Raw genomic sequence first — 23,853 nt, 5'->3', positions numbered from 1 at the left:
TTCCTGAGTTTAACTTATTTTGTAAGGAGTGTCACAGGCCCGCCCTTGCAGCTAAAACACTCTCTGTTTCCAGTTAAAACCCAGAATGAGCAACCGGTCATCTCCACACAGCCACCCTAGATGGGCCTGTGTCATTTGTTGCTATTAAAGTATGTTTCACCCAACCGTTCTTGATCTGATTACTCGCTCCTCTCCAGTAACCCCTCCTCCAGGGACTCCTGCAGACTGTGTACGTGCCACACGACTGGTGCCAACTTGGGCTTGCGCTTTGCCTCTGCATAGCACACTCCACGACATGCAGAGAGCCGTTTCACTTATTGCACTGATGAGTGATAGGAGCCAGCAATAGATATAATGACATATTCACCTGAACATACGTTTGTGCTTCATAAAAATACGATCAAAATGTGTTACAATATGCATACCGATAGTCGATTTAAGTCCCTCTCAACCGTAATCATGATCTTCACAAACCGGCCTCTAACTAACAAGTCATTCGATTATAACAACAGCAAAATTTTTATGCAAAATATTCTTTTGTTGAATGAAAGGAATTTCACATATGCGAGCCAGGAATGAGGGCAAAACACTCTGACGTTGACGTTGACTGATGATGCCTTCAGTTGCTCCCGTCAAGCTCCCACACTCTAGCGTTCGACCTGCTGGGTTTTCAGTGCCTCCGTTTCGGGATAATAATAACACAACTGTTCTTGCAATGCTTTTCACATGCAGGTGTATGATTTTAGAAATCAGGCTGCACTCAGCTACTTATTGCTAGTGCAGGAGGAAAATGTGCACCAGACATGCCAGACAGGCCCTCAGCCAAAACTGTAGGCTACATCATTTGTCCTTGGGCAACTGACACAATTTCCATATCCTACTGTTCGAATCATACGTAAATAAAAGTCTAACATTTATTTGCAAAACAATGTTGGTCAAGTATCTGAGATGTGCCTCTAACTCTACACATAGCCTAAATGATGTGGCAAAGACAGTGTGTTCTGTAATATGTAGCTTTACTAAATCAGTCGTTTTATATCTGCTAGCCCATATGCAGAGGTGGATCAAGTATTCAGAATCTCCACTTAAGTAAAAGTTGCAATACCACATTGTAAAAATATTCCATTGCAAGTAAGGTCCTGCATTCAAAAGTTTACATGGCATAAGTACAGATGTATTATCAGCAAAATGTTTTTAATTATCAAAAAATAAAAGTACTCATCATGCAGAATATTCCCTTTCAGATTGTTGTATTATTTTATACGTTATGAATATTGCTTTATATTATTGGATAAACACAGATGCAATGAGGTAGCTGGTTGGTGGGGCTAATTTAATATATTATATACAGTTGGGGAGTTTAGTATAAAGCAATTAATCATAATTTCTAAAAGTCTAAAGTAGCATGAAATCGAAATGCTTATGTAAAGCACAAGTACCTCAAAATTAGTAAAGTAAATATACTTTCTACCACTGCCGATAAGTCAGTGAACATGACTACAGAGAATAATCACTGTGGCTGTATGACTGGTACCGACGGAGAGAGACAAGATGGCATATTTTACCATTTCATTGATTAACCAGGGGCGCACATCATCACGACATACTCCCTGTTGCTTAAAATGGCATCGATTGACCACTTCCACGTGTTTTGAGCCAATTTTTGAGCGTCACCCGTCCCACAGTCCGCGAATGCAGCGCGAGGGGGGCGGTGCTTTTGGTCAGACGTCAGAGTGGGTTGGACCACAGATAGGCAGAGCACACACTGAGCGGCGCCATGCACGACCCTGAGACTAACCGCTAGCCAGCAGAAATGCCTCCTGGAGACCTCGACTCAGCCCGAAATGTTCGTCCCAGGGCACACGCTGTCGTATTATTTCACTGATACAAGATGTGAAGAGGGAGTAATTGTGATAAAATGGCGAGGTTTTGAGTCTTACTTTTCCGTTTCGCTCGGTGTAGCGTGGCAGAGGCAGTGGATCGTTTCCAAAGTTGTCGGTTAGCAGGGCGCGTGTGAAGGATCGGAATTAAAGGCGCAGTGCACCCGTTGTAGCCGCAAACATGGAGAAGCAGCAGAGCGACTTGGACCGAGACCGACAGTACTGTGAACTTTGTGGGAAAATGGAGAACCTCCTCAAGTGTGGTAGGTGCCGGAGCTCCTTCTATTGCAGCAAGGAGCACCAGAAACAGCACTGGAAGAAACACAAGCTCATTTGTAAGGAGGCGGACAAGGCGCAGCTTGCCAAACAGAAGCCCGAGCAGGCGCCGCCGTCGGGGGACGACAAGGCACCGGAGAAATACCGAGAAAAGAAAAGCCCCGAGCCGGCGGACAGTTCATCTTTGCCACAAACCACGAACACAGAAGCCCCCGGGGTCGGCGACAGACCGGGAGAGGACGGTTCAAACAACACCGCCACTCCTAACGGACAAACCAGCTCATCCCCTCAGAAACTTGCCATGGAGTACATAGTCCCGTGTATGAACAAGCACGGCATCTGTGTGGTGGACAACTTTTTAGGAGCAGAGACCGGGCTAGGCATTTTGGACAATGTCAAGGCCCTGCACAAAACAGGCAGGTTCACAGACGGACAGTTGGTCAGTCAAAAAAGCGACTCCACTAAAGACATCAGAGGGGACAAAATCACGTGGATAGAGGGGAGGGAAGTCGGCTGTGAGAAGATCCGCTTTCTAATGAGTCGCATGGACGACCTGATCAGACATTGTAACGGCAAACTGGGGAACTACACAATAAATGGAAGGACAAAAGTAAGTATTGCGGCAGGTGGACACACAACCAGCAGTCTGAAATCTGGGGTATTTTTTCATGCCTGAAAGCCAGTGGTTGGCCCTGCTTGTCCCTCAGGAGCCAGAACCCTGCCGGTCTGCTGACTTACACCTGCCACACAATTTGCTCGGTTGAAAAACAGCAGTACCCGGGCTCCGTACGAGTTGTGCAGGTATCTGACAGCGTTGCACGGTTCAACAGCAAGCACAATCAGGCTGGTCACACCCGGTGCTTTCAGACATACAGATTGTGTCATCAAAGCACATTTACTTTCAATATCTGCTAATATGTTTGCTAATTAGACCCGACTTTAAGTGTAAGAGGCTAGTAAGTCCTATGTAACTCCAGGTTAAAGCGTGGCTAATGCCCCGAGTCTGAAAGGTGGATTATTTCCTCAACACATACGACAGTATCGCTGCGAAGCCTCCCTTCACGCAGGTTATAATGACGAGATTTTGTTGAAAACGGTTGAAACAGTGTCGATTCAGTGGTACCGTCATTTGAAAAGCTGTAGCTTGAGAGGTGGACAATTTATTATGAAGACCTCTCAGTATAATGCAATGCAGTTAGCCGGCAACAAAAAGTACAACCTCCAGAATGACCATAAAGTTGAATCAACGCCTCTCTGAAACATTTTCAACAAAATCTGAACATCGTGACGTTTATGATTTTTATTTCAATTTAGTGCAGTCCTGTTGGGCTTCAACTACCGATCATTTTCTCAGTGAAATTTTTGGTCTACAAAATGTAAAGAAAAAAAGGAAATAGCGAAAAATGGCCTATCACAATTTCCTCAATCCCAAATTGGCATCTTCAGACTGATCACAAAAGACAGAAAAAGCGGCAAATCCCCACAACTGAGAAGCTGCCGCTATGTAGATTTTGCTGAAAAAATTAGCTATATTATTATTCAACCTTCAAAACTTACAAATTAGTTTTGTCGATCAACAAATTGGTTAATCAACTCATTTTTTTTCTACTGCAGGGCTGTTGGATTACACTGCATTAGTTTAAGCTACTATAGGTTTCCCTAATAAACTTGCAACTGAGAGTATACTTGCAGCATGGACAAGCAGATGACACAGTGAGACTTTATAACACAGTGCACATGTTCTTTGTAACATGCGGCTCTAATAGACACGGGCTGCTGCTAAATGCACTCAAAAAAGGAAGACATCCTGTCCACACTTATAAAAATTGTACATATTACATGACAGATTTATGCGTTCTTCCTTATTAGTGTAAAATAACAGGATGTGTGCGGAGGAGCGGTAACCAAATGGCAAACAGTGGAATAAAAGTGACAAAGTCAGGCAGTATGAAGCCCAACTGTGCTGCTGAATCATCTACCGGGACGCTGTTCTGTAGCTGACTGCGACTTCTGACCTCGCTGTAGAGAGGTGGTAGACTAAAAGTGTTTTACAGCAGTGATAAATTCAGTTCAGTATCTCAAACAGACACACAATTTGTTAGACAGAGCATTCCTATGTTGAGAGGAAGACCTGAATGTTGCAAGGTTGCCAGTATGTGGGAGTGGAAATTGTGGGCAGCTTCTGTTTCACTGAGGCCTATTTTCTTGTAAAATGTGTCTAAATTAGTCCTGTTTTGAGGCTGGTTGCTCTTACAAAATTAGCAACAATTGTACTTTAAAAAGTTGCCTTATCACTATATCAGTCATTTTTAACGGTTACTTTTTTGTGAGTGCTGTGCGTGATTTTAAAAAAGAAAAAAAAAAAATCAGCCTGCATCAGCTCAAAAAATGTCAGCCATGCTCCAGCTCGGCTATTGGGTTGCGTTTGGCCAGCGACCTGCAGCTCTTCCTTAAACCAGATCTGGTCACTATGACCTTGTGGCATGAGACTGACCCAGGAGGAGATGAGCTGCCGTCAGCTTCCCCCCTCTTCCTCCTTTCCTGGGGGAAATACTCTGAAGTAGACTGTCACTTTGTCAGTGAATAGAGGTTAGGCTCGATCCCTTTTCCAGTGCTCCTTTGAAATGCAAACCAGTTTAAGAGGTACATCTAGCTGAAACTAATGCAGTCTATTATAACAGCCCTGCAATAATTCCTACCTTGCTAGAAGGTTGTAGTGTGATCAGTCTTTGTAGGAACTGTTTTAGAGACGTGTCAAATCAACTTTATGGTCATTTTGGAGGCTGTAGTTTGAGAGGAGTTCTGTTTCAGTATTTTGTCCAACTCGTATAAATCAATGAGAGCAGACTTATTAGACACAGTTCTCAATATAACACAACACAGTCCAACAGCACCACAAACTGAAGCCTCCAAAATGACCACAAAGCTGAATTAATATTCCTCTCTAATAGTCTGAACAGTAACTGAACATTATAACCTTGGTGAAGGTAGGATTTATTGGAGGACTGTTAATAATCAGTTAATAACCTAGTGTTAACAATCTGATGCACACTGTCTGAAGGATCTAATGTCTTATCTAAACATATTGACTCGAAGGTCTTTTCTTTTAGTTTTAGAGGAATTTACAATAGTTATTTAATTTGCTGATCTGAGTGATTATTTTTAGGATGTGTACAGATTTTGTTTCACATTAGTTATACTTGCTTTATCACTTTTGTTTCATTCGGCCTGTAGAGATGTATAAAAGTTATGGGATATGCATTTTTTGAAGATAGCCATGGTTTTGACAATTGACATGGTCATGATAGAGAGGGTTTAGTCAAACACTAACAGCTTTAGGATTAGCACAAAAAAATGATACTCCTCTGATCACTAAGATAACCCACTGAAGGAAGCCACTGTTTGATATTTGTCTGAGTACCTCATCATATCACGGTGCTTGACATTTAAAGGATCTAGCATTGAAAAAGAACACACTGGATCATCCTGTCCAGTTGTGTTTTTTTTCCCCGTGGCTGGTTCTTTATAGACTTGAAACATTTTTTTCGAAAGGACATTATTTCAGGTTGTGCTGTTGAGCCGCGCAGCTGCCCACTGAGTCAAACACTGTTGAGAACTTGACTTCCTCACCTACTGCCCTAGTTGCCTTGGCAAACACACGCCTGGACTGTGACCAGCGAAAATCAGCATGACTTGCGCATATGGAAGGCCGCCAGTATCACTGGCTCAAAGGGATACAACACAATGTAAGCACAATTTCGCATTGTGACAGATAGAGGAAAAAGATTTTGCACAAATAGTTATTTAATTTCATTGTTTTCATTTCCCCTTTTCACTTGATAACATTGTGGGAAGTCGCAGGCAGCAGGACATGTTTGTTTCTCTGCATCTCCAGCTTGTTGAATGCTCTCTGATGGCATTATAACATTATCAGGGAACATGCAAAGAAGCTTGTGGCGGCAACATGACTGTTCTGCCACTGACTCGCTGTTCCCGTCTGAACTTTACTATGTTCAGCATGTTAACACAGGGTCTTACTAAGCCAAGGCTGCATTACAAACATTCATACTGCTAGTGTACAAAGCTAGCATTTATAGAGTTATATTGTTGTACATGAAACATGATTACTGTCTAGTAAGTACTTGATTTAGATATGATACTGTTTGGTCCTACGGGGACTGGACTCGTAACAATATAATGCAATCCAGGCAGTTTACAATATACTCAGTCAAATAAGACAACACTACACACATTTAGATTACTGTCTCGGGCACTACTCTCTGACACTCATGGAAAGATTAATTCCCCTATATTAAACATAACGATAAACTTCTGTTATCTGCAATGTTGCCAGATCCCCTCATAGGTGGAAAAAGACGCAATAATTATAGAACATGGTTTCTGGAGATTCATATGTGGTTAGCAGAGGCACACGTCTCCACTAGTTGCTTTGTCAAATATATATATATATATTAATCTGTCGTGAAAATTAACTTGGTCTGTGTTTTGTTTCAGAGCTGAAATGATTAGTTGTTTAATATATACTTGTCAATCAACAGAAACTTAATCTGCAACTATACTGAAGGTCGATTTTCAAAGCCGAAATGCCAGACACACCTGGTTCTGGCTTCTCAGTTGTGAAGATTTATGTGATAGTGAATTCAATGTCTTTGGGTTATGGACTATTGATCAGATAAAATGACATTTAAAGATGTTACCTTGCACTTTAGGAAATCGTGTGTGGTATTTTTCAGTACTTGCTGACATTTTATTGACCAAATGATTAATTGATTAATTGAGAAAATAGTAAACAGATGAATTGATAATTAAAATTATTTTTATATCCTCAAGTGGATGATATTGATTAAAAACTATGCAATTTTATATTGCCATAGCAAGATATATTGAAAAAAGTTAAGTGTTCTGGAAATTGCATCCAGAAACGGTTTCTGAGATAAAATACCATAGTAGACAAGTATGTTTTCCTGTCATTCAACTCAAGCCAAGCCTTTCATTTTCAGTGAAAACTACTGAAAGCTGCTAAAAAGCACGTTAACCTAAACAGGTTAAAAATCAGGACAAAATCTATCCCTCTTCCCCACCAGTGTTGTGGTCAATAATGAGCAACTGAGTTTTATATCGTTGAATGTTAAGTTATTTGTTGCGAAATTTGTAATGTCACAGAGTGACTGCAGATATATGTGCTTTCATAAGGAAGTTGACCGTTGACCTAAATCTTCTAGCACTATAGAGTAAGAAGGCTAGAGGAAGTCATGTGGTGGTGGTCGTCTGAGCGTTGGAGCTGGCTGTACATTATGCTGTTGGTGGCATGAGCTGCTCGTTCCTTCCGCCTACAGTACGAGCATCCCTGAGGCAGCACCTTGCATACCACCTTTTTCCTGCATATTGTTTTACCATCATACAATAAACAATAAATGTAATAGTTTCAGAGTCAGTCAGAGCAAAGGCTCACCCAACATCCATGGTCAAGTATGAGCTGACCAGCAGCCACTCCTCTTCTATGTGGGTTTCTAGTGATGTCCATAATACCATTGTTGTTATAATCTAATGTTGTATGTGTGACATACCATAGAGATGAATGAAGGCCGGTAGTTGAATGTGACATGCTGTATAGTTATGTTTCATATATTTTGAACAGGTGTTCTCTAGCAAACGTGAAGCCTTTAATAGAATTTGCATTAAATCCAAGTTTGAGTGCATTTTTATCTCTCTGTTTACTAGGCTCTGAATGTGTAAGCAGCACCTGGCCGCAATCCAAGCGAGCCTTGAGAAAGAGGTCTTCTGTTTTTGACTGTTCGCAGCTGTAGAGTTGACAGACGGAGTTAAATGTTGAAAACAATTTATAAAGTGTTTGGGATATTTATATATTTTTTTATTTATTGTTGTATCAATTCAATACAAAATAAATAATGAAAGATACCAATCAGGTAATTTGTTATATTTAGCCATATTACTAAGTATAACCATTGCCATGCCATACCCCAGCCTCTGTACAGAATGAGAAGGGGAGCTGACGGTTGATACAGAGCTTTGACTACCTGTCGCTAGTTTGTTCAGAGAAGCCAAAGCAATGCCTTATTTTTTTCTTACCCAACTTTTTTGAGCTTCGACTCAAAGGGGCGTTTATATATTCATGCTAATATTATATTACATATTTTCATCTAATATTTCTTGCCGCGCTCAGTCTTCTACCACTGGCAACGAGAAAGTATCATTGACTGATCCAATTACAGAATGAGCTCACTTGGCTCTCACACAGGCACCGATGGAGCCATTTAGTAAGGCTGAGCAGTTGCTAAAAAGTTACCGCTCAAAACAGACACAGCGCTGCAGATATTGGCCCTTAGCTCTTGTTATCTATGGCTGTAACACCATCTAAGTGATTGCAGGACAGTTTTGGGGATGAACTGATGCTCTCTGATGTTGATGGGTTATTGTGTGTGATTTTATTGCTTCGGTCAGAAGAAACAGCAGGCCTGTTTAGGTGAGTAGATCTCAGCATTGAGTTTATTCCAAATGAAGCTTTAAGCACATTACACAGTTCAGCCTGTGCAGTTATCTTTTGTTAGTCATTGGGAGACAAAAGCAGAGTATGAAATCTACAAGGTCGACGACTTTACACAATCCCCTTCAGAGTATTTGCGTAATGATACCAGAAACTGTTCTTGCATTTCCGTTGCAACATGTTGAGGGTGAAGGGTAGTGCCCCTACTATACGTCCCTCTATTGTTCACAGCCTACAGTCAAGAAGAAAAAAGTAAACTAGGTCATTACTTTAAACAGGGATTTCCTCTGGAGGCAGCACCGCTGTCTGACAGATAAAACAGTGAGCTATCCTGGGCTGGGGCCTAAACTGTCTTGGTTCCCACACTCCCCTGTGCAACAAGGCCTCCATCCCAACTGTTTGTACTCGTGTTTGGATAAGCATCAAGTGAGCAGACCCCTCGCAGCTTTTCCTTTTTGCTCCACCTCAATTCATGGCTCACATTAGTGCGAGAACCAGGGATGAACTGATAGCATCACAGCGATCAGTGTATAGTTGTGTTGGGATGGAGTTGTTTGACAAGTCTCTTTTGAGAAACTCCACTTTTTCAAACTCCCAAATCAGCACTGATGTACAATTTGAGGAAATGCCTCTGTCAGATATGCAGTGTGGCTGAACCGATCATTTGATTAATCAATTAGTCGATAAGCAGAAAATAAATCAACAATATTGATAACCAGTTATTCACTGAAGTCATTTATCAAACAAAAAAATGTTCTGGCTCCGTCTGCTCTTTTTATCATATTTCTAAATTGAACTTTTGGTCTAACAAAACAAGCAAGTTGTGGATGGCCCCTTGTGGTCTAGGAACTAGTCGTTGCCATTTACGACTGCTTTCTAATATTTTATAGAGCAAAAAATTTATCTGTAAATTAAATTAAAGGTTATCAGCAGATGAATTTGATCATTTAAATAGTTGTTAATTCCATCCCTACAAATATGTCTACATAAATATTTCAGTTCCCAGGCTGTCTCAACAAAGGTCACAAATTCCTTAAGCCATTTTAAAGAGAAATATTTTTTCTTTGGCATGGCTTCACAGGAAATGTTCATGTCATTTATCCCTCCCAATTCTTAAAGTTGCTATATATAAGTTTTGCTATTGCCACATAGCCAACATTTGCATTAACAGCTGTTTACTTACCAGTCTAGAAAAAGCGTAGCCAGTTCACTATCAAATTTCATTCCTTTACTTGCCAAGAGCTGTCTACGGTGGTGGAAACCAACGCCAATGTTAACTCTTGTTTTACGTCTATTCCTATCACTTCTCATCTTCTAATGAAGTTAGCGTGCTAACCAGCTAGCCCCAGCCCAGCTGGCCCCTCTCGTCACCTTCCGATAGCCACTCACTGTAGTGTCTAGTCTTCCCTGAAGAAGTTGCGCTGCTCAGAGGGCGTATTGTAACCTCTTGTTTTGTAAATGAAAGAGTGGCTGAAGCTCTTGGCAAGTGACCATCACCACCACCTGCTCCTGGCAAGAAAACAAATTCAGCGACAAAGAAAACTGACATATACCATTTAATGATTCCAAATATTACAAAGGTGTATTTAAGCTCCACCATTGGATCAAATTACTCTTAAGAAACAACTGGGAGCCAAGGTAAAAAAAAAGGGTGTGTTGAAGAACAGTTTTATGCTGTTCCATTGATCTACAGTTGGCTGTGGTAACATGCTGACAACAGTATTATGTTACGTATTGTCATTAAATTTTATCTGCACGCGTTTTATTAGGAAGGAAATGTATTCAACATTTGTGTTAGAATTTTGGTTAAGAAACACAGAACGTAAACATAACATTTATTTTTAAGACAACTCCACAGGGTACCATTAAGATAATGATATGTTAGGTCTGTTTATTTCTCCCTACGACCTTAAACGTGTTTGCTTGTGTCCTGAAGAAGACACTGAACCCCAAGCTGCTCCTGATGAGCAGACTAAAGTTTTTCATAGCAGCTCCACCACCATCAGTGTACATGGGGGATATATTCTGTATATACTGTAAATTCATTCCTTTTGCAATTTTAATGTTTGACTGATGGAGGTGGCAGAGTGCCAGGTTGGATACAGTACAGGGAGATTTCTTTGTGCTTATCAGCCGTGACTTTCTGTCAGACATTATGGAATCTGTCTGGTTTATAATATCTACTTTTCTTGATTTTTGTCTGCTTGGAAATTTTAAAAATGTAAGCTGTACATGAAATTAATTCCCTGACTTCAAATTTACATAGGTGGTGTATATCATTATTAATTTATTCATTTTTTTTCTCTATTTGAAAAGAACATACTCTGCAGCATTAATATAATAAATCAAAAATCATTCAAATATTAATGATGATAAAGTGCCATAATTTTAACAAAAACATTCTGTATAAAAATAAAAGTTATTAATGATAAAATATATAGTAAATAATGAAAATAACATTTATAGAAACCAAAACGTAAATACAGTACTGTATTTCAAATTAACTTATTATATGGTACTGTTAATTAATGAGTGAGTTGCCAAGAAACAAACTTTCACATTTCATCTCTCACTTCACTCGGGAATATTAATTCAAAGAGGTCTGGAAAAGGCATGTAAAAAACGGTTTGGGAGCTGCCCTTTCTGTCTGGTCCAATTCCTCCTCACTCACATGAGCAACAACAGGGTTGTTTCTTCATTTGTACAGTCCTTGGCACTTTATGCTATGGTTTATAAATCCATTTGATTTCATAATTATTTTTAATTATTTATGATTCTGTGGCAGTTTTGACAAAATGTCAAGCGTACCACAACTCTAGGCTCCACAGAATCATTCACTCTCACATTTTTTTGTTAACATGATAGAGCTTTGTAATTTTGGACAAGGGATGGAAATTCTTAGCCAGCAGCCTTAGTTGCCATCAAAAACACTTATTGTATAAAAGTATCATTATTCCATGCTATGGCCTAAAGTTATTGTGATTGCCTGCTCGGTGAGGTTTCTTCTTCTACTTCTTCCACTGAGGAAGTAAGTGTCAGTTCAAGTTTTTCCCAATTTAACAGAAGGTGTTTTGTTCTAACATACAAGGTGGTCACTGTGACTCTTGTCTTTGATATACTAGTGTTTTTGTTATTCTTACACGACAGGTTATTAAGATAAAGTCGGGGAATGGCAAACTCATTGCATGTCTTATTTAAATTGAAATTAGCCATTGAGGTGTGTTCACTGCCAGCAGCTGAACTTAGTCACCGATTTGCATTTACCACGGTAACGTAGGATGAATGGAGAAATCACTGTAATATTTGCATAGTAACTAGATAACCTCCTAAGCAACCTTTATCAAAATCTAATAAATTTAAGCTTCTGGTTTACATAGTTCTATTTGGTTTGCAGTAACATTGCAAACGCCTTGAACTGAACTGTGAATACATGAACAAAAATAAAGAATTTAGAAGAGCAAAGGCGTGTGTTTTAGTTTACGGTAAATTAGTACATCTATCCTCAAATAAATAATGTTACTCTTGCTTGTGCTGATCACATCCCATCCAGTCAGAGTTTGATTTATTTGAGGTTTGATTTTCAGATGTCTGAGACAAATTGAGAATGAGGAGAAAAAATAAGCAGTAGCACATAACTTGTGTGGAAAAGATCAGTCTCTCCCAGTCTCAGAGGGATCCTCTGTCTGTTATCTCAATCTCAGATATAAAGGGATTAAGTCATGTTTTTAATTGAATTATTGATTTATTGAATTATTGTAGATGGAGAACAATAACTGATTATGTTCAATAATATTACAGTGACCTTGGGTCATCATTATGAATATCATTGTAACCCTTCTATCAGCAGCAAAAATAAATATTTGAAGTAGTTGTCTGAAATTGACACCAGTGCCTGCACTGAACTGTGTGTAATGTAGGAAAAAATTAAAGCAGTCAAAACTTTAACTTTAAGTAAAGATGTCATTTTGTTGGCCAATATTTTTCCTGATACAAATACAGCCCCTACATTAATGGCACTGAAATGATTCTTGAATGTTTCACTTGCACAGCCAACCCTTGATGTTGAGGGACATTTTTAAACCTTCCTGAATTTGAACAGATGGGCGGCAAGTTGGCATCCCACCTGGGCAAAGCCAACTGAAAAAAGAACACACCACCCAAGTAATTGAAAGTACAGTGAAAGCACAACTGGTTAACTGGAAACTACATCAGACTTGTTTTAGTGAAAGTAAACATGAAAACAAATTTGTTTCAATGAAAAATGAATCATTTTGATTATTGACACTGTGGCTTGCTAGTGGACGCAGACTGCTGGTGTTTATAATGTTAATTATTTTCATGCTCAGTAAATGTGTATCTGTGGCATAAAGTTTGTCTTTCATCTGGCCTTAGCGAAGGCCTCTGCAAGCTACTTTGATGACCTCTACTTCTCTCTCGTTCACTCTCTGTCTGTAAATGCCAGTCAGCCTCTGACGCTGTGCCTGTGGAATGTAAACAAACGAAACAGCAAGCGAGGTCAGCCTCCTAATGAGGGCCACCTAGGAACGTGGAAAAATAAGCGGTTGAGAAGAAAGGAGGCTCAAATAGGTATAAAGGTCAGAGGTGAAGATAGCAAGGAAGAAAATCCTCCTACAGTGTGACCGAGTCATGTTAGCATGGAGAAATAATCAGAATCTTTTGATACCAGTAGTTCAATTAGACCAGGTTATATTAAAACATTTAGTTATGTCAGGACTATATCACAATACCACATTTAGAGTTTGTAGAGTTTAAGTCAGAGAAAGGGAATATTGTGGATTAAAGTGCATGAGCATACAAAGTAGTAATACAGGTCTTTTATCGTGGAGAATCAGTGATTTTCCTCCACATTTTGCCAATACAAACTGCTGTACTCTGATGCTGTCTGTACCCCCGCTGCATGCTGCATTTTTCATCAAGGTTTTCGCTTCAAGCCGTCTGTGGTTCTCTGACTGAGGATTTGATCAGAAGTCTTGTCTCTTCAGCTTGCTGGGTCCTCATGACCAAGTCACATGAAAGGCAAACAGCACTTCATACAAGGTTGGCATTTGCAGACACTAGCTGATCTACATTCCAGTTTCATGTATTTTCTGTGGATAATTGGTGTACACTCTCTTTTGTGTACACTCTCAGTGATATGTTAATTTTTACTTTATTTTGGATTTTACTGCTCGTTATTTTTCAAGTATCATTATTGTATATCTTGAAATCCACACACTATTACTCTGGCTTAATACTTTCTGTTAAGGTTTTGAGAAGTGCCAGCTGGCCAAATGGCATATTAGGTTATGCACCTGGCATGCACACAGGTGCATAACTGACCTTTCCTGCAGGAGATAAAGCCTTCTAGAGTTTCTTCAACTGTCCAGTTGGAGGAAGTGAAAGGCAAAACTGCTGTGTCTGGGTTTTTGCTGAGTGCCAAGGCTCTCACAACTTAAGTGAGCCCCCACACACAGACCCCACCCTCACACATCTGAATCCACACAAACACACTTTTCCTAGCAGTGACTGTTTACTCATCTCCAGCCTTGCAGCATGAGCCTAGCAGTCAAGGGTGGGAGGGGTGACATAGCCGAGGATCAGCCAACCTTCCTCACGCTCTGCACGTAGCATGAACATTAAAATACTGCTCCCTCTGGAGGGAGGCCAGGAGTCAAAGTTTACAGCAGTTCACTTTTCTCTTCTGCTCCAGCCCTACCCCTCTGCTTTCTCTATCTGTGCCCCTCTTCCTTGTTCTCTCTCCCTCTTTTTTTACACACACACACACAAAAGCTTAATGTGTTGCACCTCACTGACAGGAAGTCCTTTGTCACTTTGCGTGCCCCTCACCCGCCTTGATTCCCAGCAGCCGCTTCTTCTGAGACCCAGCCTTTTTTTTCCTTCTATTTTTTTTTTTTTTTTTTTTTTTTTAAATCGATAAAGTAGTTTGTCAGTTCATGCAGCGGGAGCAAGACTCCCCACCCCCTTCATCTTTATGTTGGAGTTTTGTTGTTTTTCAGCTTTGAAGGCCCTGATACTGTGCATTCCAGTGGTAGCCTGCATCACTCAAAAGATGTGAGCACAATGTGCACTTACGCAAGCAAGTACGGTCAGATGTGCAGGAAAATAAGATTCAGATGCATGTGTAATGTGGATGTTTTTTGCTCTCACTGAGCATTGCCGGACTAGGAGGCGTTTGCTCATAAACATTTTGCAATTCAAATACTGTTGTAGTACAATATAATTAACCTTTTCAAAAGTATGTGCATGGAAAGACTTCCATAGTATTAATTCAGTGATTGTTCAAATAGTTGAAATCCAAATATTTTTAAAATATAGCTTATTCCTTAATTTCTCTGCACACAGGATCGCTTTTCACAATTTAGGTATTTAAAGTGACATTATTTCGCTTGGCACAAGACCAGGTGGAGGAGTTTAGTCTACTGTGAGTGTTTATAATAATGTTGCTATGGTTTATGTTGATCCAAGTGCATGAAAGAATGTGGAGGAACTTGCCTTTTGTTTGTCATATCACTGCTTAGACACGGTGCATGAGGGCTCAATCTGCCCTGTGTTTGTGCACGTTCGCCGCTCTCTCCAGCTCCTCTTTCAGAAGTCAGAAAACACGCAGTTGCATGGTGTCGTGCAAGTGTTGGTTGTCATTTCCAGTGCTTATGGTCTGATATCTGTTATACTATATGCAGCCTGATATTGTAGGCAGTGTAAGAAATCAGCAGTCTAGGACAATGGCGATGGATGGATTTCTTTCCGCTTCAAAATTGACATAATTTTTTCCATGGAAGTCTTATATCTGAAGAAAAGACAAGTGTTTCTGTCACAGTCTTCCCAGCAGTGTGAGAGTCACCACTTGTGTGTGTGTGTCTTATTCCTGAGGGACTTTCTGTGTTGTATGAGTGAATTTGCTGGCTGTTTACACCAAGAAGTTTACAAGAGCTCACAGGGGTTCACTGCCAACACCCAAGCAGATCATGTGAGTCTTAATAGAGCAGGAAAAGGCAAGGGGAAGTTGACGTGCAGCACGATATCTCCGGTTTATTTTCTCGCTAGTTTAAAGTTTATAATGAGGCAGCTGGGTTGTAAGCAGTCAGTCTTGGTGCAGGTGAGGTAAGGACAATACGATATGGCTGTGCCAAGGCTGCTGTATCCACATCACAGGCCAACAAAGGCAAGATGAGCTGCTGCCACAGCCCCGGTTCTGACTGACTCAATCCACACCGGCACTTACATTTGCACTGACACACACAATTTTCATGCAACCTTGACTTTTTCTTCTCTATGTTCATACAGTACTTCTGTTGTTTGGTGACACACATGAGATTGAGACATTATTGGCATACGATTATGCTTTCGTCACCACCTATCTGTTTTTACTAAGCATGCCTTTTCATCTTTCTATCTTCAGGCAATGGTGGCGTGTTACCCTGGAAACGGGACAGGATACGTGCGCCATGTGGATAACCCCAACGGCGATGGACGGTGTGTCACATGCATATATTACCTTAATAAAGATTGGAATGCCAAGGTATGTGAGTGATGTGTGGAGGAAATAATGTTCATTAGTGACAGATGAAGAGTAATCCACATTTCAACGTTACCCAGTACTTATGTTTCTAATTTGCTTTTTTTTTTTTTTTTTTTTTTTGTCCAAAACACTGATTCAACTGTGATTTGAAATTATCACTGAAATAACCATCAGAACAAAATGATTTGCAAAAAGGCCATGTATCTGGTCTTCACATTCCAGCTCGACTTTCTGCAACAAGCATATGACAAGTCAGCCTAGCTCTTGTCTTCGTGGCGTAGTCGTCACCCTCCACCCTGCTTTATTCCATACTACACACCCATGCAGAGTCAGTAGTAGAGGTTATGTGTCAGTACGTGCTGTTCGGCCACTCTCCTCATTTATAATCCCATTTAAACGCTGAGATCCTGCTAATCTAGCCACACCCAATCAGGGAGAAGAGCGCCCCCATGCTACCTTCCAAACACCTATCGTTCCTCCTGCAAGAAAGTGGATTTACAGACAGAGACGAAAGAGATTGAGATGTTACTGTGGTAGTTTATTACTCACATCTTTGATGAACAATTACTATATGGATCAAATAAGAATTTCAAATAATTCTGGTGCTGTGATGTACTTGGAGAATTATTTGGTAGTGTTGGTAGCTCCTATGAACCTTTCTTTCAACTGCCCCAGGTCTGACATAAACATTTATTTAAAGGCCTAACTGTAGTTCGAGGCCAGATATGGGGGGAAAACCAAATTTGTACCCTCAAAGCACTTAATTTGTATGCCATTCATGCATACAAATGAATAGAACATCATGCCACACAGTTTTGTAAACATTTTCCCATATATTTAAAGGATGTCAGACATATCACAACTCTAACTAGTAAATACTAAGTATATCTGTGTATCCCACCCAAAATCAAAACAAAACTGCATTAAACCCAAGCATCTCATTAAATTAGATTGTCCATGTCCTGACAAGTTTCACCGTTTATTTTGGATTTTCATGTTGCTCTGTGTTCATGTTAAACTATACAATACACAGTATCTGCAGCTAACTGAGAGCAGCCAAAGCTGGCCAGTGTTGCTGAAACAACCTCTAATATAAAATCACAACTGTATATAAAAATAAAGTCGAGGGGAATGTGAAAGAACGCAATAATATTACAAAGTAGACATTAAGGAATGAATTCAGTATTTGTGGGCACCTGGATACCAAAACAGCACTGCCAGCCTGCCGCTAAATTTCTGGGTGCTCCTCCCTGACTGGCCATAGTAGCCACAACAATCTGTAACTTCAGTTCCTACAACTTTTCAGAAGACACCTTCCAGGCTCCACATTTTTGTCACAATATGAACGGATAGTCGAAAACGTAGGCTACACTGTAATGTTCTTTAAGTGTTCAGCAATTAATGTCATCGGACAAGTGGTTAAGGAACTCACCTCTAATTGAGACAAATAAACAGGATGCTGCACACCAGGAAGTAACAGTAACACTCTTGATAACAAAGCAGCAATTGTCTGGTGGAAGGATGCCTGTCATTCTTCTCTGATGAGCTGGTGACATGACAAGACACATAAGTAGACAAGAGTTTGTTATCCAGACTTCCTCACATACCTCCAGACCTGTGTATGTAAATTACTTAATTACAGGAAACTCGGTTTTGCTTCTGGGTGCGAATTTTTGGTAGAATGCAGGCCATGCATGAGTCTGTCTTCTGGCTATGAGCACTACTATACAGAGCTTAACCATTTCTGACTGTCACCAAGCGAGCAATAAGGCAAGCTGAATGCATGGGTATTGGGGACCTGTCTCTGGTATAAATATATACTTAATTTAACAGTGTTTAAACTGTGAGGTAACTGAATCACAAGTGCAAAAGGATGCCCTACATGTCCATTATGTCCCTTGTTAACTAGCTTCAACCTGTGACTGCTGCTCCTCTTTGTTGATGCAGTTACCATGGTTTCCAGGACCATTTCTCTTGACATATTACATAACCAGTATGTACAGTAGGTTTCTTTTTTTTAGTGTACCTGCAAATTGGGCACAAATAACTTGGCCTGTTTGGAATGTATTAGGTGTCTCATGTTGCAATGAAACTGTGCATATCAAAGTGTTGTTACCACACCACACCTTTTTATAGCCAGCAGACGCTGATAAATGTGATTCCACCTAACCTGTGACCCGCTTTATTAGAGTGTTTTACATTATATTACCTATCCTGTGTATGACCGATTGCTTCCTCAACATAATCAGAGTTTTTGCCCGTTTATGTGTGTTCTTGATCTATTCCTGTTGATACTTTTAACAGTGTACGTCAGGTGGCTGCCCTTGTTTTAATTTTCTAAGCTGATGCATGATTTGTATTATTTTCACATACAGGCATCAGTTATTTAAATGAGCCATGTTCTGGAAGCCCATTGGACATGTGAATAATCTCAATCTGGTCTCTGATGGGCTGTTTTATTGAGCCGTGTGATGAGCGGCCTGTTACAGAATGGTGTTGCCTGGATACTTGGGTTCCATGAGAGGATGACATGGCTTTGCAGTTGTTCTAGTTATTTACCCGCAATTTTCAACATCATACCTCATCAACTGCTTCACTTCTATACGAAATCATTAGAAAAGTGCAACATGTAGGTGTTAAGTTAGCTGTATATGTACTATAAATCAAAAATTTATATATAATGTTTCAGCTCAGATTACGCAGTAGGTACATATAGTTCACTGTATATAATTGTATAAAGTACATTCAGCTATCAACACGATAATCATGTCTAATCATAACTCTGAGATAATAAAGTATTTGTGATATCCTCAAGACTCCTGAAAATCCCAGTGTGTTACGTCATGTACTTCAGTTATGCATGACCAGTCACAACTTTTGAATGTTCCCCGTGCACCCATGTGACAAAAATAAAAGAAACAAGCTGCACTGGTCGAAGGAAAAATCTAGAGGCGAGCAGAAATCAAAGTTGATGGAGACGAATCAGCCACTGGAAATGCTTTTGTTTTCTGTTACTAGTACAGATTCTGTGCAAAGTGTGTTTTAGGGTTTAAAGGCACCCCAAAATACCCAAAATAAAGAAATGCTATTCAGTATTGAATTTTTTTTATTTTTAGAAGTACTGCATTGAAAAAAGTGGATTAAAATAATGTATGATAGGTGAAAGTGCATCTCAGTAGTCTTTTTGCTACACCAAGATCCATCCATTTTTTAAACTGTTTATCTTGTTCAGGGTTGCAGAGGGCTGGAGTGTATCCCAGCATGCAGTGGGCGAGAGGCAAGGAGAGGTCACCAGTCAGTCACAGCTGACACATACTATAGGGGCATACAGACAAATACACACCACTCTTTATTTCATGCAATAACAGTCGGGTTTAGTACAGTTTATCATTATGTATCTGTGGGCACACCATTGGACTTCCTTTAGTGAAAAGTGATCTCAGCGGGCATGGGGGTGTCAGGTTTGGCAAGATTTTATTTGTTTAAATTGGACAGGTCGTCAGACAAGAGTAAAACGTTTTGTTCCATCCACTCTTTCCACAACCCACTAGAAAAAAACCTTTGACCATCCAGCGTTGTGCGTGTGGGCGTGAGCACATTGTAGAACTTTCACATACTACTCGTGTGAAAGTTAAGTTACACGAATATGATTTTATTTATATAGTCCAAAATCACACTTGCCTTAGACAGGTTGCCCCCCCCCCCCCCGAAAAAAGCCAGTTATATAAATAAAAAGGTACGATGCACAGCCAAGTATACAACTGAAAACTTAAAAAAGTGATGTCTCCCGCAGTGTGGTAAATTGCACTTATAGTCCTTAAGCTTTCAGTCCTGGTTGATTAGGCAGACCTCATGGTTACCATGGTAACAGCAAGTGAAGTTTAATACTACAGCAAACACTTGAGCAGCTACTTTGTCAGAAATACAACAGAAGAGCAAATGGTGAATCCGTTTATAGTGCAGCCAAATAATCACGTTGCTTTAAAAGACAGACACTAATATAAGTGTTATCCAAGTGCGATCTGATTTCATGTTGAGACGACACAAGTTCCATTACTCTCTGCTAAATTTTATAGTGATGTGCCGACCCAAAAAAAAAAAAAAAAAATCACAATCAGCACTAACCACTGTGACAAATACATTGCATTTCCTGTGGCTTCTTCACAACAAAAGCCACCCTTTTTTTCGCCAGATGAATGCTAGTGCCCAGCAGCAGTAGGAAAGGTTTGGTTTACCTTAGAAGTAATTTAATCCAGCTCTCATACGGCTGTAGGAGAGTGAACGGTAAACAGTGAGGCTGATATCAATAAGTTATCATTAAAAACAGTATTTCTGGATTGCATGCCTCTTGTTTCCTGTGAATCCCTCAGGTGGTGGACTCTACATTAAAATGAAAACTATAATTTTGGGAGTTAATTAATAGGTGTAAATACGTTAAATAGCTATTGCAGAAAAACATGATGGCCAGTAGCAAAAACGGTTTGTTTTCATTAAAATCTAAGAGAATAGAGAGAATAGAGACTTTGGCATATCCATTGAAATCTATGGAGTAAGTTTTGGGTTATATGGGATATATTACAAATTTTATATTAATGTGGATCCAGTGGTCAGGTTGTATTCTCCTGAAATAAAACCTGCTGTGACTTCCAAACCAGTTTTCACCTAAATGACTATACTGACTCCGCTATTGTACTCTAAGGAATTTTTACTTTATTGAATTTCATAACCATTGTGCTTTTTTTTAGGTTTAAAAAACATTCGTCCAACAACAATGTTATTCAGTGTCCATTTTGGTTTACAGGATTATTTGAGTTTTTAAGTATGTGTTGTCATTCCGCATCAATCCAGTTCAGCTTGACCCATTCAATCCAATCCATACAACATAGTTTTCAGGCCTGCCGACTGAATGTTACCACCAACTTGGCTATGCATGGAGTTAAACAATTGTTAACATCAGTCGTCCTTGAGCTGCTTACGTGTTGCATGAAAGAAACATTTCTCCTGTCTTTTCTGACCCCATTGTGCTTTATTTAGTTTTGTCACACCAGCGGCATTCCCCCTCATTCAAAGTGGTATAAATGGGAATAGCATTACTTCTTCGGCAAAGGGTGTTAACCTTTTTTGCTCTGCTAGTTTGCGTGTGAAGAGAGGGGCCTATCATATCAGCTGTGTGTGAGTTAAAGCGGCACGCTTGCAGCAATCTGCTTTTTCACTCTCCAGGTCCTTTATCCAGCCAGAGCAGTTTTCCTGTGGGTTATTCTTCCTATCCCTCCACAGGAAAGCCGTCCCCCACTGCTGCTTCCTATCCTGAGCTTTCCTCCTAGCCCTTGGAGTTGGACAACCCTTTTCCTTTAACATTGTCGTCCTATGTTGATAATTTAACAAGCCTCATATATTGGTTATATTTGAGTTTCTTTTATATGAGTAATATATGCCGTTTTTGGGGTGCTTCATCTCCTTTCCCTCAATGTTAACCTTTTAATGTGGATGAACAGGATAGGAATCAAATCCAGAGACATGATCACTGCAGAGGCTTCACTTGCTGCTTGCTTCCCCCGGTCTCCCTTTACCTTCCTGCTATTTCTTTGTCCTGATTTGTGTACATAACGGGGTTGTTTCTTCTTGTTTTGCTCTTCCAGGAACACGGTGGCCTTCTTCGAATCTTCCCAGAAGGAAAGGCCCAGTTTGCTGACATAGAGCCCAAATTTGACCGTCTGCTGCTGTTCTGGTCAGACAGACGGAACCCTCACGAGGTTCAGCCCGCCTTCGCCACCAGGTCAGCATCCGAGTCTGTCCACTGCACACACTCCAGATGATCAGTCGGTTTTCCAGTGACTCACCGCTCCAATTGTGTCTCCGCAGGTATGCCATCACAGTGTGGTATTTCGATGCGGACGAGCGAGCCAGGGCTAAAGAAAAGTACTTAACAGGTAGGATTTGATGGACAAACTACACAGTCCTGTTTCTGTTGTTTTAGCCCTTCTATGCTCTTTTGCATCATCTACTGTACGTTTGTGTTTCCTTTGTGTGCAGGTGCAGGAGAAAAAGGAGTGAAGGTTGAACTCGACAAACCATCAGATCCCAGCTAGTGGGAAGCCTGTGTCCCCTACAAACAGCCATTAAGTGCTCTGTCCGAAGAAAGTGGCCTATAGAGAGCGTGTGTGTGTGTTTTACAAGGCAAAACAGCAGACTTGCTTGAGTGGGTGGAAGATCCATGCTCATGGAGACAAAACAAAGAAATATACAGTGATTTCTGTTCATTTTCAGCAAACCTGGGCAACCCAGCGGACTTTGAATGTCATGACATTGTACTGAAAGGGATTTTTTTTTTTTTTTTTTTTTCTCCACCTCTTCGGTGGGGAACACTTACGTTATAGCTGACATTTTCAGAACATCACTTCAAACAGGAATTAAGCTCAGAGAGAATCTACATCTTTTGCATATAGGTTTTTGCAGTTAATTCCTTAAAGGTACAGTGTTCTGCATATGCTTAATGTGTTATTCTTTTCACATGGAATCAGCTATTATAAGCTACTGTATGGCAAAATGTGCTCAAGTTTGCAATAATATGAGGAATGATCTGAATTAAAAACACCCTTTTTCTGACAGAACTTCATTGGTCTTAGTTTGAGTTCATTCATTTGCAGCACAGTAGATGCCAGCTGTGTCATTTGTGGTCTTGCTGTTCCTGTTCCCTCTCACACTGATACATGAACTTTTTGAATTAGAGACAAGTCACCAATAAGCTTACAATCTGACGTGTCAGTAAAGGACACTGCTACTGCCTTCCCTGCCCTCCTGCTTGCACTATACACAGCTCCATGCCGCCCTCTGCAGGAAACCTACTGTTTAGTACGCCTATTATTTTTGTAATTTTTTGTCTCTATGGATAAATAACATTCCATATAATGAAAATGAGGCTCTTCACATTTAAAGAACAAAACATATTTAGCTTTAGAACAGCCATCAACATTTTTCTCGACCATTATTATCTGCAGTGATCAACACCTGGGATCATTATTCCTAAAACAACTGAAAATAAGATTGTGTGATTGAAATATTATAGCTGCACTATTTCAAAATGACTATAACATTTTAATAGATTGAACAAATGGTAAATGACACCATCAATCATTAAATTATTGTATAAATAGCTTCAAGTTGATTTTTCCAAAGTCATTTAATGTTCTGGACTATGTACCAGAGTCGCCTATTTGTTTTCAGTATTTCATTTAATTTATGGTTGGCTTTCTATTTACTGTCTTCATGAGGGAAACAAATCGGCGCTCTAATAAAATGAGTAATCTAATATTTCACAACCGATTCGGGCCATTTTCGATACAATCTCTAAACTTGTCTCACATATACACAGGGAGAAAGTTGTTTTGTAAATGAACAACCAGTTACTTGCTAATCTCTAAAGTATTAACTGCTGTAAATTTCCATGGCACATATTGTATTTAGTGCTTTTTAGAATGCAACAGTCTTTGAAAAAATCTCATCAATAAAAAGGGGAGCAGTGAGATTTCTATCCAGCCTGCTGGTCTTTTTGTTTCAAAAAATTGCTCCTTTGTCAGAAGGATGGTTTGTTGGAGAACAAGATGCCAAGGTCCGGGCCAGAGTGTATCTCT

General features: G+C 40.0%; 1 protein-coding gene across 1 annotated transcript; it reads left to right on the top strand.

Annotated features, from left to right (window-relative positions):
• The first annotated feature begins 1,710 nt into the window (after positions 1–1,710).
• egln1a (egl-9 family hypoxia-inducible factor 1a) lies at positions 1,711–22,824 on the top strand. The gene is made up of 5 exons (XM_040138817.1): positions 1,711–2,766; positions 16,103–16,222; positions 21,862–21,998; positions 22,085–22,152; positions 22,256–22,824. The coding sequence occupies exons 1-5, from the start codon at positions 2,062–2,064 to the stop codon at positions 22,309–22,311; spliced, it is 1,086 nt and encodes a 361-aa protein (XP_039994751.1). The 5' UTR covers positions 1,711–2,061; the 3' UTR covers positions 22,312–22,824.
• The last annotated feature ends 1,029 nt before the right edge of the window (positions 22,825–23,853 follow it).

This window comes from Xiphias gladius, chromosome 11 (assembly GCF_016859285.1).
Source record: "Xiphias gladius isolate SHS-SW01 ecotype Sanya breed wild chromosome 11, ASM1685928v1, whole genome shotgun sequence".
In the NCBI taxonomy this organism is placed as follows: domain Eukaryota; kingdom Metazoa; phylum Chordata; class Actinopteri; order Istiophoriformes; family Xiphiidae; genus Xiphias; species Xiphias gladius.
This window is presented reverse-complemented; position numbering and strand designations above follow the sequence as displayed.

Excerpts from the sequence above, each read along its gene's own strand:
- egln1a (XM_040138817.1), top strand. The coding sequence starts at position 2,062 with ATGGAGAAGCAGCAGAGCGACTTGGACCGAGACCGACAGTACTGTGAA. Across the intron at positions 16,223-21,861 it reads ATAAAGATTGGAATGCCAAG|GAACACGGTGGCCTTCTTCG; the intron begins GTATGTGAGTGA and ends TTGCTCTTCCAG. Across the intron at positions 21,999-22,084 it reads CAGCCCGCCTTCGCCACCAG|GTATGCCATCACAGTGTGGT; the intron begins GTCAGCATCCGA and ends GTGTCTCCGCAG.